The sequence below is a fragment of the Sinohyriopsis cumingii genome, chromosome 9 (assembly GCF_028554795.1).
Source record: "Sinohyriopsis cumingii isolate HCF-2022 chromosome 9, ASM2855479v2, whole genome shotgun sequence".
Lineage (NCBI taxonomy): Eukaryota > Metazoa > Mollusca > Bivalvia > Unionida > Unionidae > Sinohyriopsis > Sinohyriopsis cumingii.
In genome coordinates this window covers 92,313,933-92,332,204 of record NC_142969.1, presented here as the reverse complement: position 1 = coordinate 92,332,204, position 18,272 = coordinate 92,313,933, and the positions used below count along the sequence as shown (strand labels likewise).

The window sequence follows — 18,272 nt, the reverse complement described above, 5'->3', positions numbered from 1 at the left end:
ATCAAATTCCAAATAAATGACACCTATTACTAAAATAGTCTGTGCTGAATGCCAATATGACCTGTAATACTTTTACTATAAATTATCACTTTCAACAGAAATGACCCCGACCCACAGAATGAGTCACACATTTTTATACCTTTTTTATGATGGAGAATGTCACTATTTAAAACTGTTGTAAAATTTCAAAACATCTTTTTCACTATTGCCTTGATAAAACTACTCAGTCGGTAGAGGCACAAAATGGATAAAATTCATGCAGGTCATGGCATCTACCTTAGAAACTTTAAAATTAAAAAAAATGAATCCCTGTTGTTTTGTTCAAAATATATATTAGGAAATATTTCAGAACTGATTTGGACAATTTTTTTATGGTTACTCACCACTCATGAAACATAATGTTTCCACTTCAACTCTGAAATATTTCCTTGTATGTAAACAAAAATATAGATATTTTCTATGTATCTTTGTAGCATGCAAAAAAAATAATAATGAAAATTGTACTTAGGTTCAAGTCTCATATCACAGTTGTGTGATTTTAGTAATTGTAAACAGAAATGATATTGTTGTGTCTTTGAATTTATATTACAGATGATTGTTGTTGCTGTAGGGTTTAATGCCATTTTTTCAGCACATGATAGGCTATACATGGCGGCCAGTATTAATGGTGGAGGAAGAACCCGGGAAAACCTCAGAAAGAACCACCGACCCACGAGAAGCTACTGGCAAGCTTTCTCACATACCCACAATGGCTGAATCCGAGACTTGAACCCACGCAGACAGAGGTGAGATGGCAGTGATCCGTAACGGACAGCACTTTAGACCACTCGGCCACTATATTACAGATGAAGCTGCCAGTTCCAATAACGTAAATTCTGAAGTTTGAGTGACAAGAGGTAGTGTAAAAGGAAGACACTACAGCATAAACTAGGACAGTATCTTAACCTGCACAGCTTGCAAATAACTTTGATAGAATACAGGCAAATGACTACAGTATAAACTAGGACAGTATCTTAACCTGCACAGCTTGCAAATAACTTTGATAGAATACAGGCAAATGACTACAGTATAAACTAGGACAGTATCTTAACCTGCACAGCTTGCAAATAACTTTGATAGAATACAGGCAAATGACTACAGTATAAACTAGGACAGTATCTTAACTTGCACAGCTTGCAAATAACTTTGACAGAATACAGGCAAATGACTACAGCATAAACTAGGACAGTATCTTAACTTGCACAGCTTGCATATAACTTTGATAGAATACAGGCAAATGACTACTGCATAAACTAGGACAGTATCTTAACCTGCACAGCTTGCAAATAACTTTGACAGAATACAGGCAAATGACTACAGTATAAACTAGGACCGTATCTTAACCTGCACAGCTTGATATAACTTTGACAGAATACAGGCAAATGACTACAGTATAAACTAGGACAGTATCTTAACCTGCACAGCTTGCATATAACTTTGATAGAATACAGGCAAATGACTACAGTATAAACTAGGACAGTATCTTAACCTGCACAGCTTGCATATAACTTTGACAGAATACAGGCAAATGACTACAGTATAAACTAGGACAGTATCTTAACCTGCACAGCTTGCATATAACTTTGATAGAATACAGGCAAATGACTACAGCATAAACTAGGACAGTATCTTAACCTGCACAGCTTGCATATAACTTTGATAGAATACAGGCAAATGACTACAGTATAAACTAGGACAGTATCTTAACCTGCACAGCTTGCAAATAACTTTGACAGAATACAGGCAAATGACTACAGTATAAACTAGGACCGTATCTTAACCTGCACAGCTTGATATAACTTTGATAGAATACAGGCAAATGACTACAGTATAAACTAGGACAGTATCTTAACCTGCACAGCTTGCATATAACTTTGATAGAATACAGGCAAATGACTACAGTATAAACTAGGACAGTATCTTAACCTGCACAGCTTGCATATAACTTTGACAGAATACAGGCAAATGACTACAGTATAAACTAGGACAGTATCTTAACCTGCACAGCTTGCATATAACTTTGATAGAATACAGGCAAATGACTACAGCATAAACTAGGACAGTATCTTAACCTGCACAGCTTGCATATAACTTTGATAGAATACAGGCAAATGACTACAGTATAAACTAGGTCAGTATCTTAACCTGCACAGCTTGCATATAACTTTGACAGAATACAGGCAAATGACTACAGTATAAACTAGGACAGTATCTTAACCTGCACAGCTTGCATATAACTTTGATAGAATACAGGCAAATGACTACAGTATAAACTAGGACAGTATCTTAACCTGCACAGCTTGCATATAACTTTGACAGAATACAGGCAAATGACTACAGTATAAACTAGGACAGTATCTTAACCTGCACAGCTTGCATATAACTTTGATAGAATACAGGCAAATGACTACAGCATAAACTAGGACAGTATCTTAACCTGCACAGCTTGCATATAACTTTGATAGAATACAGGCAAATGACTACAGTATAAACTAGGACAGTATCTTAACCTGCACAGCTTGCAAATAACTTTGATAGAATACAGGCAAATGACTACTGCATAAACTAGGACAGTATCTTAACCTGCACAGCTTGCAAATAACTTTGACCGAATACAGGCAAATGACTACAGTATAAACTAGGACAGTATCTTAACCTGCACAGCTTGCATATAACTTTGATAGAATACAGGCAAATGACTACAGTATAAACTAGGACAGTATCTTAACCTGCACAGCTTGCATATAACTTTGATAGAATACAGGCAAATGACTACTGCATAAACTAGGACAGTATCTTAACCTGCACAGCTTGCAAATAACTTTGATAGAATACAGGCAAATGACTACAGTATAAACTAGGACAGTATCTTAACCTGCACAGCTTGCAAATAACTTTGATAGAATACAGGCAAATGACTACAGTATAAACTAGGACAGTATCTTAACCTGCACAGCTTGCAAATAACTTTGATAGAATACAGGCAAATGACTACAGTATAAACTAGGACAGTATCTTAACCTGCACAGCTTGCAAATAACTTTGACAGAATACAGGCAAATGACTACAGTATAAACTAGGACAGTATCTTAACCTGCACAGCTTGCAAATAACTTTGACAGAATACAGGCAAATGACTACTGCATAAACTAGGACAGTATCTTAACTTGCACAGCTTGCAAATAACTTTGACAGAATACAGGCAAATGACTACTGCATAAACTAGGACAGTATCTTAACCTGCACAGCTTGCATATAACTTTGATAGAATACAGGCAAATGACTACAGTATAAACTAGGACAGTATCTTAACCTGCACAGCTTGCATATAACTTTGATAGAATACAGGCAAATGACTACAGTATAAACTAGGACAGTATCTTAACCTGCACAGCTTGCAAATAACTTTGATAGAATACAGGCAAATGACTACAGTATAAACTAGGACAGTATCTTAACTTGCACAGCTTGCAAATAACTTTGATAGAATACAGGCAAATGACTACAGTATAAACTAGGACAGTATCTTAACCTGCACAGCTTGCAAATAACTTTGATAGAATACAGGCAAATGACTACAGTATAAACTAGGACAGTATCTTAACTTGCACAGCTTGCAAATAACTTTGATAGAATACAGGCAAATGACTACAGTATAAACTAAGACAGTATCTTAACCTGCACAGCTTGCAAATAACTTTGATAGAATACAGGCAAATGACTACAGTATAAACTAGGACATTATCTGGACCTTCATAACTTAATCAGCCTCTGACTGAGTGCAGACATAAGACAGTATAAACCAGGATTGTATCTGGACTTACACAGCTTACATCTCCCTCTGACTGAGTGCAGACATAAGACTACTGTATAATCAAGGGCAGTATCTGGACCTACACAGCTTACATCTCCCTCTGACTGAGTGCAGACATAAGACTACTGTATAATCAAGGGCAGTATCTGGACCTACACAGCTTACATCTCCCTCTGACTGAGTGCAGACATAAGACTACTGTATAAACAAGGGCAGTATCTGGACCTACACAGCTTACATCTCCCTCTGACTGAGTGCAGACATAAGACTATCGTATAAACAAGGGCAGTATCTGGACCTACACAGCTTACATCTCCCTCTGACTGAGTGCAGGCTTAAGACTACTGTATAAACAAGGGCAGTATCTGGACCTACACAGCTTACATCTCCCTCTGTCTGAGTGCAGGCTTAAGACTACTGTATAAACAAGGGCAGTATCTGGACCTACACAGCTTACATCTCCCTCTGACTGAGTGCAGACATAAGACTACTGTATAAACAAGGACAGTATCTGGACCTACACAGTTTACATCTACCTCCGATTGTGTACAGGCATAAGACTACTGTATAAACAAGGAGCCAATTTAAGGTAGAACTGTGTACTATCTACCTCTGCATCTTCTTCCTCTTCTCCTTCACCACCCTTCTCTTCCTTATTGCCTTTTTTCTGGTCTTTCTTTTTATCCTTCTTACCTTTTCCTTTCTTACCTTTCTTCTCTGCAAGCAAATAAACATTAATTGAATGTTTCCATCTTTAAATTAAATATGTTATCAAGGGAACTTTTCTGTATTTGTCTTTATTGTTTTAATATGTTTTATTCACTATTTGAATGCTATTTTGGGGTTTCAACTTTACGAATGTCTGCAACAGCTTAATCAATTTTGATGGAGAAAATCGTCATGCAATTTTACCTTAAATCAAGAGTTGTCAGAAAACAGTTGTATTTGAGTTTAAACTTGATTCATTCCAACAACAAATTAATCAATATGGATGATGAAAAAAGTTAGCATTTAATTTTACCACAGAACAAGAACTGCTGGAAAAGAGCAGAACCAACTTATACACTAATGCTAGCCATTAACATTGGGTTGAGATCAACTTGATACAGTTTCAAAGGAAATTATAGCTTGCTCAGAAATACACACTAACAGTATCAGAAATTTTCATGGGGACCAACTGTTGTGGCTTTGCTTTTGTCACGAACCGTGCATTAAAAAACACAATAAAAATGAGCTACATAAAAGATGATCCTCACCACCCATTGTCTTACTGTGTTTCATTCCTAGATATTATCAAAGCTACTAGTATCTGACTAATCAATATCAATGTTGTAATCTGGTAATGAAATATTAGCTTGTACATGTGTTTGTTTTATTTTAACCATTTGAAACAAGAATTATAATGCATTTTATATTGTTTCAAAGCACACATATCTCTAAGGTACCTGACAGATGTGTTTCCAATCACTGCCTTAAATTGATGCATAAGATAAGGATAGAGAGAAGAGAAAATATTACAGCATAAGGTATTCTACACTAGTAATACTGAAAATGAAAGAAAGAATAATAAAAAACTGGTATTCTAGATGAAAATTAAAAATGTAACACTAATTCAAAGCAATTCTTATTTGAGTACAGCTGTGATTGAAACTTTTGACTCCTGAAAGCACATTTCATTTCACTGATGCATTTTTAATCCAAAAGAACACAAGCCAGTAAAATTCTAGAACAATTGCTTGAAGCATTATTATTAATGAAACAATATACACTAATTACAGCAGCATATTAAAGCATACACTACACTGATTTTACGAGAAAGCCAGTGAATCAACATCATGTCAATCAATTTCACAGTCCACACAAGTGCTTATCAGGGAAATAATCCCCAAATTGCAGAATTAATATAGTTTAGTTTTTTCAAAACTACTGATAATTGGGTCTGATCTTTTGCTCATTGTTGCATAAGCTGAAATGATCAATTCAGAATGAATTGGCTTGGATTAAAGAGGTTGCAAGCTTCATTAATACAGTGGCCCAATCAACAAAGTAAAATCTTCTTCCTTGGTAGCCTTGTTTAGCACACCAAATATGGCAGTATTATTTTAATTATAAAACCATATTCTTAATTTATTGTCAAGTCTAGTGATTGAAGTTGGTTTGTTCACAAGGCAGGCACAAACAAAGGAGTGATTCCACTGTCTTTCAATTTAGTTAGCATCTTCAAACACTGTGGATATTGGCTTCCTTTTAGATGAAAACACAGAGTAAACAACTGATCTTGACAGGCGTTTTTGTTTGTGCTAAATAAGGTGGTAGTATTGTTTTAGTGTTGTTAGCTGTGCTGGCTTCCACTGCTTTTATTCACTCAAATGAAACCACAGCGTAAGTATTGAATGTGTTAGGTCTTTGATTTTTCTTATACATGTGGTGGCATTGTTTTAAACATTTAAGTGACTGCCATTTGCATCAGCATAGATTTTGTTCTCTTCCTTTCCTCATTTCGGGTATTTATATTAAATCATGAAATGAAATACCTTCTACTATACAAACCATGAAATTATGTACCCACAAAAATGTCTTCTTTTAACAAAACCATGAAAATTAAGCCTCAATGAAAATAATATATATATATATATATATATATATATATATATATATATATATATATATATATATATATATATATATATATATATAAAAAATATTATTATACACGTTAGAGAATCTTTATTTTGTAATCTACAGAGATTTGAACCCAGGTCCGGGGGTAAATGGCACCCATTGCCTTGCCTGCAAACACAAGCCCATATTCCCTACGACTAAGCTCACATCACCAAAAATGATGCTACTTAATTGGTGGTATATGCAGTTGTGTGTAGCAGACACGCTTGCATAATGACCTAGTAATTAATTCTCATGCATCTACACAGTCATTCCGGATTCCTATGAAAGAAATCAACGATTAACATAGGAATAATTATAGAGAATTATAAGCATACACCAGACAGAATGGAAAGTGCTATCCCTGGTTTATATAGTAGGATGCTTGATAATAGCTGGCAGAATTAATATTAAATACAAATATTACTATCATTCAGGTTAGAGAATTTTTAACATGCCCTGGGTATGATGGAGAAATGGACAGACAGAAAGACAGGCAAGTTGAGGCTGACATCATATCCCCAAGTTATGATGGAGAAAGGGGTATACAAACAGGTGAGGTTTACTCTATATGCCCAAGGTATGATGAACAAATGGATGGACAAACAGACACACAGACAGACAGGCAGGTGAAGTTAAATGGACAGACAGACAGGCAGATAGGCAGGTGACGTTAACACTATATAATTATGTTATCATAAAAAACTATTTGTGTCTTTTAGAAAACAAACAAAAACTTCTCAGTAACAAGAATGGAATTTAAACATCTGACATGAAAAATTTTAATATGATATTTTCACAAGAAATTGTAAAACAAGTAAGTAACAAGTGGGTATGATGGATAGTGGACATATGTCAGCTAGTAACACAGACTGAAAGTGCTAATAAAGAAAAACCTGTAGCAGTCAGCTGTACATTGGCTATTGACGCTGCTGTTATATCTCTTTTTTCCAACATCATATATGTCAGTTCACTTTCTCCGCATAAAAAGTACAAATCATTTATACATCCAGCATTGTTTCCTGGATCTCGTCCTGATCCCGGAGAGTAGACCCTGATTCATACCATAGAAATAGTTCATAGACCCTGATTCATACCATTAAAATGTTTCATAGACCCTGATTCATACCAGAGAAATGGTTCATAGACCCTGATTCATACCATTGAAATGTTTCATAGACCCTGATTCATACTATAGAAATGGTTCATAGACCCTGATTCATACCAATGAAATAGTTCATAGCCCAATCCTTACAGTAGACACTGATTCATACCATAGAAATGGTTCATAGCCCAATCCTTACAGTAGACCCTGATTTATACCATAGAAATGGTTCATAGACCCTGATTCATACCAATGAAATGGTTCACAGACTCTGATTCATACCACAGAAATGGTTCATAGCCCAATCCTTATAGTAGACCCTGATTCATACCATATAAATGTTTCATAGCCCAATCCTTGAAGTACATGCACTTGTATGCATTAAAAGGGAACTTAATCAGTGCAGACATTTCTGGGCCTATCCATTATCCCCCTCCTCCCAGCTCCCCCCTGAAGTAATAATTTGGAAACCGCTTAGATCTCCACCCATAAATATTGTAGTAGCTCAATGGTTAAGGTGTTGCACTAAGAGCTAAGAGATGGTGGGTTCAGTTTACTGTCTGCTCAGCCAAGATCCTCATGAATATGTGAATCTTGCTCTTAATCTTGAACCCATCTCAAATCTTGATGTTACAAGCATTCTCCAAAATTAATACTGAAATATGACCTCTAATGTGCTACAAGGCACAGCCAATCAGATGCAAGATCACCTCAATAATATCCATGTATGCAGCTCAAAATCTAACTTTTCTGAGTCTTCAAGATGCAAGCTTCAAAAACACAGCCAATCAGATGCATGATCACCTCATTAATGTATGGATGTCACACTTAATAGAATCCATTAGCAGCCTTGATGATATAAGCTTAGCTATGCATATGATCAACATCTGAACAGAAATGTGGTCCCTTGAGCGTTCATAAGCTCAGCAAATCAGATCAAACATCATCTCATTCATCTGCATGGATATCACTCACAATAAAAATCTTGATAATATAAGATTATACATCATATCTGCATAAAACGTGCTGAGACATCTGGCCTTGATATTGCTCAAAAGATCAACCAATCACAGGCACGGGTGTGTCATTTTACAGTTTTAACGTAGCTTTAACAATTTTAGTCGTGCCACCATGATGTTTGTGATGTGGCAGTTTATAGTGATGTCTAGCACTGGGGCATCAGGCCGTAGACATGTAGCATCATGTCCTACGCAGTCACATTATCCAGACGCTAGGCCGACCACTCCTAACACTAACCTCTTAATGCAGAGTGCCAAGTAAGGCAGCTGCTAGTAACATTTTTTTTAAATCTTTGGTATGACTTGGCTGGTATGAACCCGCAACCTCCACATATGAGGTGAACACTCTAACCATTTAGGCCACTGCTATTTCACAAATGGATGTGACATTAAAATAAATACTTTTTTGTAGTTCTTACAAGCAATAAACTTTGAACTGTTGTCTATATGGATCAATCTTAATGCAGGCTTTAACATCACACTAGTCCCCATAAACTGTGAGAGATGTGCAAAAGGATTGACACTCAACTTTCTGAAAAGATTTCACAGGAATTCAAAACTATATCTTAATTTTAGTTAATGAGTGTTGAAACCATCTCTGATATTCTTCTGTAATAAGATTTTCAAGTTAGCCACCATGAAGGATGCAAGAATGCCATCACTTCCATTTAGGACGAACTAGATATGATTAGACAACTTTTGGTGAAAACATCATACCAATATGAACATTAATGCTGAAGGAGCAGTGACAAGAAGATTTTCAAAAAGGAATTTGTCTCAATCATACTTGATATAAGATTGGCACCATTTGCATTTAGGGCCAACAAGACATCTTAAGAAGTCTTTCGTGAAAACTTTAAGATGATATGACCATGCATTATGGAGGATTTGTAATATCCAAATTTTCAAGATTATAGCTATGGTGGCCACACTGGATATCAGATTGGCATACTTTTCATTCATGACCAGGGGCCCCGAGTGGTCTAAAGCACTCTCTGTTACAGATCACTGCCATCTCACCTCTGTATGCGTGGGTTCGAGTCTCGGATTCAGCCAATATGGGTATGTGAGAAAGCTTGCCAGTAGCTTCTTGTGGGTCAGTGGTTCTTTCTGGGGTTTTCCCAGGTTCTTCCTCCACCATTAATACTGGCCGCCATTTATAGCCTATCGTGTGCTGAAAAATGGCGTTAACCCTACAACAACATTCATGACCAACTATACACCATAATAAGTCTTCCATGCTGAAATGACTTTCCCTTTTAGTGGAATAATGACATGATTGGTAAAATGACTGCCATAGTGGCTATACTGTGACTAGACATCATAAGAAGTCTTCTAATGAAAACCTGATGTGAATATGACTTTCCACTCAACAGGATTAGTGACAACAAGAATTTCACAATGGCTAGTTTGGTGGCCACATTGGGAATCAGTCTGTCAACATTTTCATTTAGGACCGACCAGACATAATAAGTCTTTCAGTGAAAGCCCAATGCTAATATGAGCATCCCTTCAGAGGAAGTAATGATAAGATTTTCAAGATGACCATTATTGTGACCACTGGATGTCCAAGGGGCACCATTTTCATTTAGGATCAACTAGACCATAGGAAGAATGTGCGTGTAAAATGTCAAGCTTCTGCTAATGAATGGACAGGTAACAGACAGCAGACGGTTAATATGCATGTCTTATGATGATCAGCATGTATGTACTAAGTTTGCATCAACCCACTAAAAACTGCAAGAGTTGATGCATTGACAAAAAAAAATTCTATCAGGCATTGCATCCAACTTTAAGTTAAAATGATCAATAATTCTTACAAAATCATGTCAGCAAACAGATTTGTCCATATGTGCATCTATAGTTGACGACCGTACTACGTAACAAATTTCACAGCAATCCATAAAAAAAAACGCAAGACATATTGCATCCAAAAAATTGCCATACAGACCATTTAGCTGCAGGACATCAAGGGCAATAACTTGATTTTTGTTGTTGTGGGGTTTAATGGCATTTTTCAGCACATGATAGGCTATACATGGCGGCCAGTATTAATGGTGGAGGAAGAACCAAGGAAAGAACAACCGACCCACGAGAAGCTACTAGCAAGCTTTCTCACATACCCACATTGGCCAAATCTGAGACTCAAACCCATGCAGACAGAGGTGAGATGGCAGTGATCCATAAAGGCAAGCGCTTTAGACCACTAGGCCACTCGGGGCCCCGGCAATAACTTGAAAAAAATTTCAAGAGCAAAGTGATGTTGTTGATATGTGTATCTTCAAATGATGTAACAGGTATAAAGCTTAAGAGCAATCCATCAAAACCTGTGAGATTATTGTTAGCAAAATCCTGTCATATGGTATCTCAGGCTCTAAGTCAAAAAGGGCAACAACTTTAACCCAAATTGTAGGAACAAAGAGATTTAACTAAATGGTCATCTTCAGGTAATGTCCATACTAATAATTACCAGCTCTCATGATAATCTAACAAACACTGGTAGAGTACTAACATTGTTAAATAGATTATATTATACACAGCTACAAGACAAAAACTTGAAACTTGCAGAAGAAAAGGGATCTACCTTGATATGCATATCTTTAGGAGACAATCATAATATTTAGCAAATTTCAGGGCAATCCACCCAAAACTACTGGACCAGTTGGATTGATAAGATTGTGTGCTGGAAGGAAGGGCTGACAGACAGATGTATAGATCATGAGTATCACTCTATACCCAGACCTCTATGAGAATGGTATAAAAAAGTTTTAGTTTGAAGGTTCACAACTTTGCAAACTGACCTGTAGTTTTATGGTGCTGAAAAATGTTGATGCATAAATTTGTAAGAAGATGAGGTTAGGATTAAACCCTAACTATTATTTGTGCAATAAATGGTCATATCACAACTATACCTTCTGCTTCTTTTTCTTTATCTTTATCCTCATTTTCCTCCTCTCCTTTCTTCTTTTTCTTGTTATTCTGTTTCTCTTTACCTTTTTTGCCTTTCTTATCTTTCTTGCTATCCTTCTCACCATCTTCATCTTCATTTTCAAGTTTCTTTTCAATCACAGGTTCTTTCACTGCCTCTGTAGTTTCTGCATTCATTGCCTCTGTTGTTTGTTCATCTTTCTGAGCTTCTGTTTTTGAGACCATTTCCTTTACCTCCTCCTCTTCTTCATCTTCCTCCTCCTCCTCCTCCTCATCATCATCATCTGACAAACCAGTTTTACTTTTGGATCCAAAAATTCTGGCCTTTACTTTTTTCTTCTCTAAAACATAAAAAAAGATGTATGTACTGTTCTGGTGCTGAAGGATAATAATATCTATCATTCAAATTGTACAAAGGATTCAGAGACTAGATCACCATCTCTGGCAGTGTGATAATTTCTATATTGCACACATATTCCTAATTTGGATTAGTTTACAGAAGTAAAGTTGTATTGTTATGATCCACATTTATGTACAATATAAATAGCAAGGGGTAATATTGTATCAGTATCTATACCAGTAAGGAACATTCCCAAAATATTATTCACACCAAAAGGATAAGCATACACTACATTTAGTTCTGTACATATACACCCACTATATGCTCAATACCGTGCTTTCATTCACAACACCGTGGCTATTTCTGCATCAAAGAAAAATATGCCTGAAATGTATATTGGTCCAGTAATTTACAGAAAATCACACAATTTGTTTGTTGGAAATTTCATCACACAAACAAACTGTAATCCATTTGGAAAACCTCAGCTACTTGTACAGTCTAATTGAGAAAGTTGCAAATGATAATAGTTTGATGCATTCACAACATATCAGTCAATTCTTGTTTCATAAATAATCAAGGTAGTCTGAATGAGAAGAAAAAAATGGCAAGTATTAGTGTACAATCAATGTATGATCCATAGGACTGACTTCAAAGTTGTGAATAAGAATGCTTATTGAACAACATATATATTATCAGAAACATTGGTAAGATGGTTATTGGTAGTACTAATATTAGTTCCCTACATCCTTCCTTGACTAAGTCAAGGTTATGATGTAGTAGCTAGGTGATAGTATGCTTTATCACATTCTCATATACCATGTCTAGGTCCTAATGTAATAGCTAGGTAATAGTATGCTTTATCACATTCTCATATACCATGTCAGGGTTATGATGTAGTAGCTAGGTGATAGTATGCTTTATCACATTCTCATATACCATGTCTAGGTCCTAATGTAATAGCTAGGTAATAGTATGCTTTATCACATTCTCATATACCATGTCAGGGTTATGATGTAGTAGCTAGGTAATAGTATGCTTTATCACATTCTCATATACCATGTCAAGGTTATGATGTAGTAACTAGGTGATAGTATGCTTTATCACATTCTCATATACCATGTCAAAGTTATGATGTAGTAGCTAGGTGATAGTATGCTTTATCACATTCTTGTATACCATGTCAAGGTTATGATTAATAGCTAGGTGACAGTATGCTTTATTACATTCTCATATACCATGTCAAGGTTATAATGTAACAGGTGATAGAATGCTTTATCACATTCTCATATACCATGTCTAGGTTATAATGTAATAGCTAGGTAACAGCATGCTTTATCACATTCTCATATACCATGTCAGGGTTATGATGTAGTAGCTAGGTGATAGTATGCTTTATCACATTCTCATATACCATGTCAAGGTCCTAATGTAATAGCTAGGTAATAGTATGCTTTATCACATTCTCATATACCATGTCAGGGTTATGATGTAGTAGCTAGGTGATAGTATGCTTTATCACATTCTCATATACCATGTCTAGGTCCTAATGTAATAGCTAGGTAATAGTATGCTTTATCACATTCTCATATACCATGTCAGGGTTATGATGTAGTAGCTAGGTAATACAGGTAGTATGCTTTATCACATTCTCATATACCATGTCAGGGTTATGATGTAGTAGCTAAGTGATAGTATGCTTTATCACATTCTCATATACCATGTCTAGGTTATGATGTAATAGCTAGGTGATAGTATGCTTTATCACATTCTTACATACCACATGTATTTAGCTCACATCTGAATCTGAATTTGTCTCTTCATTGCCAGTAAGTGTATATACAGATAATAGGTGGCAATTTCAACAGCATCTTTTCATAACAAGTAAGAGTATATACATGTATAGGTTGGGCATTTAAAGTGTCTTTTCACAGCCAGTAAGTGTATATACCGACCTGCTAACCCTAAAAAGACCTTTTCAGTAAGGCAGTCAATATTTGTTGCATAAGCTAGATCAGTTTTCAGTAAAGTGTAACAAAATATCATTTACTGCTATTGTCAAGCTGGAAAATATGCATTTAAAAGTCCACAACTCTGACATAATAAGGGCAAACAATGTGTATAGGCCTAAAAAGTTTACTTGAACCTTAATTACCCCCAGTACAGTTTCAAAAAACTGCAGTTCCAAACCTTACGGATATCAATGGCTTCTTGCTATCTACCAGCTTGACATAATCCTTTAAAAAAAAAGGTCTAATTTCACATGAGCCATGATGACTGCAGTCATCTTTCCCATGACGTGACACACTCAAATCAATGCATAAGAGGTTTATTGTCCCTTTTGCTCCAAAAATGTATCACTTGATAGATGACATTTAAAACAAACAATAAGCAATAGCTTGATCAATTAGATGCTTTGCATCATAAAATATGTACATCTGAAGCATCTGAAGTATTCCTGTAAAGTTGGCCTGGTTCCCTGACCATCTCCACTGGATCTAATATGAAACCTAGATGTGACACATACATGGACAAGCCAATACCCAGATTTTACTAAAAACAATTTTATTTCCAAAATATGTGCTTTTATTCTGGAAATCCATATTTTTAGGGTCATTCCCATAAGACTTATGGCGAAATTGTAAGTGTTGGTAGGTCTATATATATATATATATATATATATATATATATATATATATATATATATATATATATATATATATATATATATATATTTAAAGGGTGGGGATTTCAATAGTGTCTTTTCACAGCCAGCAAGTGCATATGCAGGAGGTGAACGGTGGGAATTTCAACAGTGTCCATGCTAACAGTATCACATAATTCCCATGTGAGGATACAAAACATGTTACATGCATGCATACACTAATATTATCACACAATTCCCATGTGAGGATACAAAACATGTTACATGCATGCATACACTAACAGTATCACACAATTCCCATGTGAGATACAAAGCATGTTACATGCATGCATTCACAAAAAGTATCACATAATTCCCATGTGAGGATACAAAACATGTTACATGCATGCATACACTAACAGTATCACATAATTCCCATGTAAGGATACAAAACATGTTACATGCATGCATACACTAACAGTATCACACAATTCCCATGTGAAGATACAAAACATGTTACCAGCATGCATACACTAACATTATCACACAATTCCCATGTAAGGATACAAAACATGTTACAAGCATGCATACACTAACATTATCACACAATTCCCATGTAAGGATACAAAACATGTTACATGCTTGCATATACTAACAGTATCATACAATTCCCATGTAAAGATACAAAGCATGTTACAAGCATGCATACACTAACAGTATCACACAATTCCCATGTGAGGATACAAAACATGTTACAAGCATGCATACACTAACATTATCACACAATTCCCATGTGAGGATATAAAACATGTTACATGCATGCATACACTAACAGTATCACACAATTCCCATGTGAGGATACAAAACATGTTACAAGCATGCATACACTAACATTATCACACAATTCCCATGTGAGGATATAAAACATGTTACATGCATGCATACACTAACAGTATCACACAATTCCCATGTGAGGATACAAAACATGTTACATGCATGCATACACTAACAGTATCACACAATTCCCATGTGAGGATACAAAACATGTTACATGCATTATCCTTGGTAACTTAAAAAGCCATTCTTGTTTACAAAAGCATAAATAGGGTCACATCTGCTCATATGACTTAGCTGTTGCATGCTAATTCAACAAACTATTCATTATGCTCAGCCAATGTGAATTTTGTAAAGATTCCTAGACCCCATACAGACAACTCTAAATGAAGTTTTCAATATTCAGGTACCAAGATATCAAAATAAATTCCACATAATGTCACAATGGTAAGCTCTATAGTTTTTAAGAGGAAACAAATTTAATTTGTACAAAAAGACTGAAACTTTTTAAAAACATAATATAACTTCCTGTCATTACAATATTAAAAATACTGAATGCTTTTTAGTTATTTTATGACAATACATATTGCCATAATTTGACATCTCATAATATCATATGACCACAACTGCTTAATGAGGCATAGGGCTCATTATCAACTGACTGAAAACTGATTAATGAGGCACAGGGCACATTTATTTTCAATTGTAAACTGATTAATGAGGCACATGGCACATTTGTTTTCAAATGTAAACTGATTAATGAGGCACATGGCACATTTGCTTTCAAATGTAAACTGATTAATGAGGCACATGGCACATTTGTTTTCAATTGTAAACTGATTAATGAGGCACATGGAACATTTGCTTTCAACTGAAAACTGATTAATGAGGCACAGGGCACATTTGCTTTCAACTGTAAACTGATTAAAGAGGCACATGGCACATTTGTTTTCAATTGTAAACTGATTAATGAGGCAAATGGAACATTTGCTTTCAATTGAAAACTGATTAATGAGGCACAGGGCACATTTGTTTTCAATTGTAATCTGATTAATGAGGCACAGGGCTCATTTGTTTTCAATTGTAAACAGATTAATGAGGCACAAGGCACATTTGTTTTCAATTGTAAACTGATTAATGAGGCACAAGGTACATTTTCAACTACAAACTGATGAATGAGGCATAGGGCATGTCTTCAACCATAAACTGATTAATGTGGCACAAGCACAAGGCATGTTCATTTTCGACTGTAAATTGATTAATGCAGCAAATGGCACATTTTCAACCATAAACTGATTAATGAGGCACAGGGCATGTTTTCAACTGTAAACAAATTTTCCTTCTGCATATTAGATACATCAGGAACAAGTGTGAAAACCCTCTGGATTTAATAAGAGTCTCATGAAGAGAAGATCATTGTCAGTATAACTATCAAAATTCATATAAATTATTGAAATTTATAGAAATTGCTGAAATTCAAATAAATTACTGAAAGTCATATAAATCTGCATGCAACTTATTCAAATTTATGGAATAAACGTGTTAACTTTAATCTGCTTAACAGCACTCGTATGAAGAAAGTTAAGAAAGAGGTTATTTTACATTTTGACAAAAAGCCCATAAAATTTATATACCTTTGTATAATGAGAAAGACTGAAATAGTTTTTCAAAATCCAGTTACGTCTGGTTGGTGTCCTAACATCTACTTTCAACATAATCCAATGATGGACTGTATATTTAATACAATCATTGCCAAGGTCACCCAGTTCATGTGATTACCCATTGAAAATTGCCAGCAGTTAGTATAATTTTACGTATTTAGCAGGTCCGAGTGTAAAATTTGAGATAAAGATTAAAAGTAGGGGTAGCATTGGTGTCAAAGGTTACTATAGATGAACTAACAAATAATAAAACAAAGATTTATCACAACACATCGTCATTAACTTTACATATCAAAAGTGGAACAAGGGAAGATAACTTTACATATCAAAAGGGGAACAGGGGAATATAACTTTACATCTCAAAAGGGGAATGGGGAAGATAACTTTGAATATCAAAATGGGAACTGGGACGATAACTTTACATATCACAAGGGGAACAGGGAAAGATAACGTTACATATCAAAAGGGGAACAAGGGATGATAACTTTACATATCAAAAGGGGAATGGGGAAGATAACTTTGCATATCAAAATGGGAACTGGGACAATAACTTTATATATCAAAAGGGGAATGTGGGATAATAAATTTAAATATAAAAAAGAAAGCCAGGGAAAGATAAACTTTAAAATCTTGCTCTTAACCTTACTGGAGTCACATTTTCATTAAGTCTCTCACATGTTGGCATGATGTGATGCTAGACTGGTTTCATACATTCTATGCAAGTAAAGATATTGATATGGAGCTGACTGTAGGATAACCAGTCTAATAAGCCAGAAAGATTGCATGTTTAACAGACATGCCCTTGACTGCTTTATTCTCCAGGTATCTGTCCTATAAGTTTTACAGTTTCTTTATGTTCTCACTATACATATGTTGGGTCCATATAATATTACCCACCCCATCTCACGTCATATGATACTAATTTGCATTCAATAAGTGTTTAAGGACCGAGTTCATTGCTTTAAACCAAATCTGACATAAGGCTTTTCATTAAAATGATCCAGATCATTTCCACTCATTGAAGGATTCAAATCAAATTTAATATGAGGTTTTATATTTAGAAGACACAGGTTAAGTTTGATACCATTTTCCATCACCCCTATCTGACCTCCAGCTTATAACTTTGAAGTTTTTTTGGTTGCATTACAATTTGTTTCAGCTCAATATCTGTATAAGGTTTCATGGATCAAAGTCAATTTTGTTATTAAACATAGGGCTGCATGGTTTTCA

General features: G+C 35.3%; 1 protein-coding gene across 2 annotated transcripts in view; it reads right to left on the bottom strand.

Moving 5' to 3' along the window:
* The window catches only part of LOC149792243 (X-linked retinitis pigmentosa GTPase regulator-like), an 86,592-nt gene that overhangs the window by 16,558 nt on the left and 51,762 nt on the right, over positions 1–18,272 (bottom strand). For both annotated transcript variants that reach the window (XM_089970773.1, XM_089970774.1), the window contains exons 16-17: positions 11,551–11,907; positions 4,464–4,570 (exon numbers count right to left, since the gene is read on the bottom strand). In XM_089970773.1, the coding sequence (XP_089826899.1) occupies positions 4,464–4,570; positions 11,551–11,907 (464 nt within the window). The remainder of the gene's footprint in view (positions 1–4,463; positions 4,571–11,550; positions 11,908–18,272) is intronic.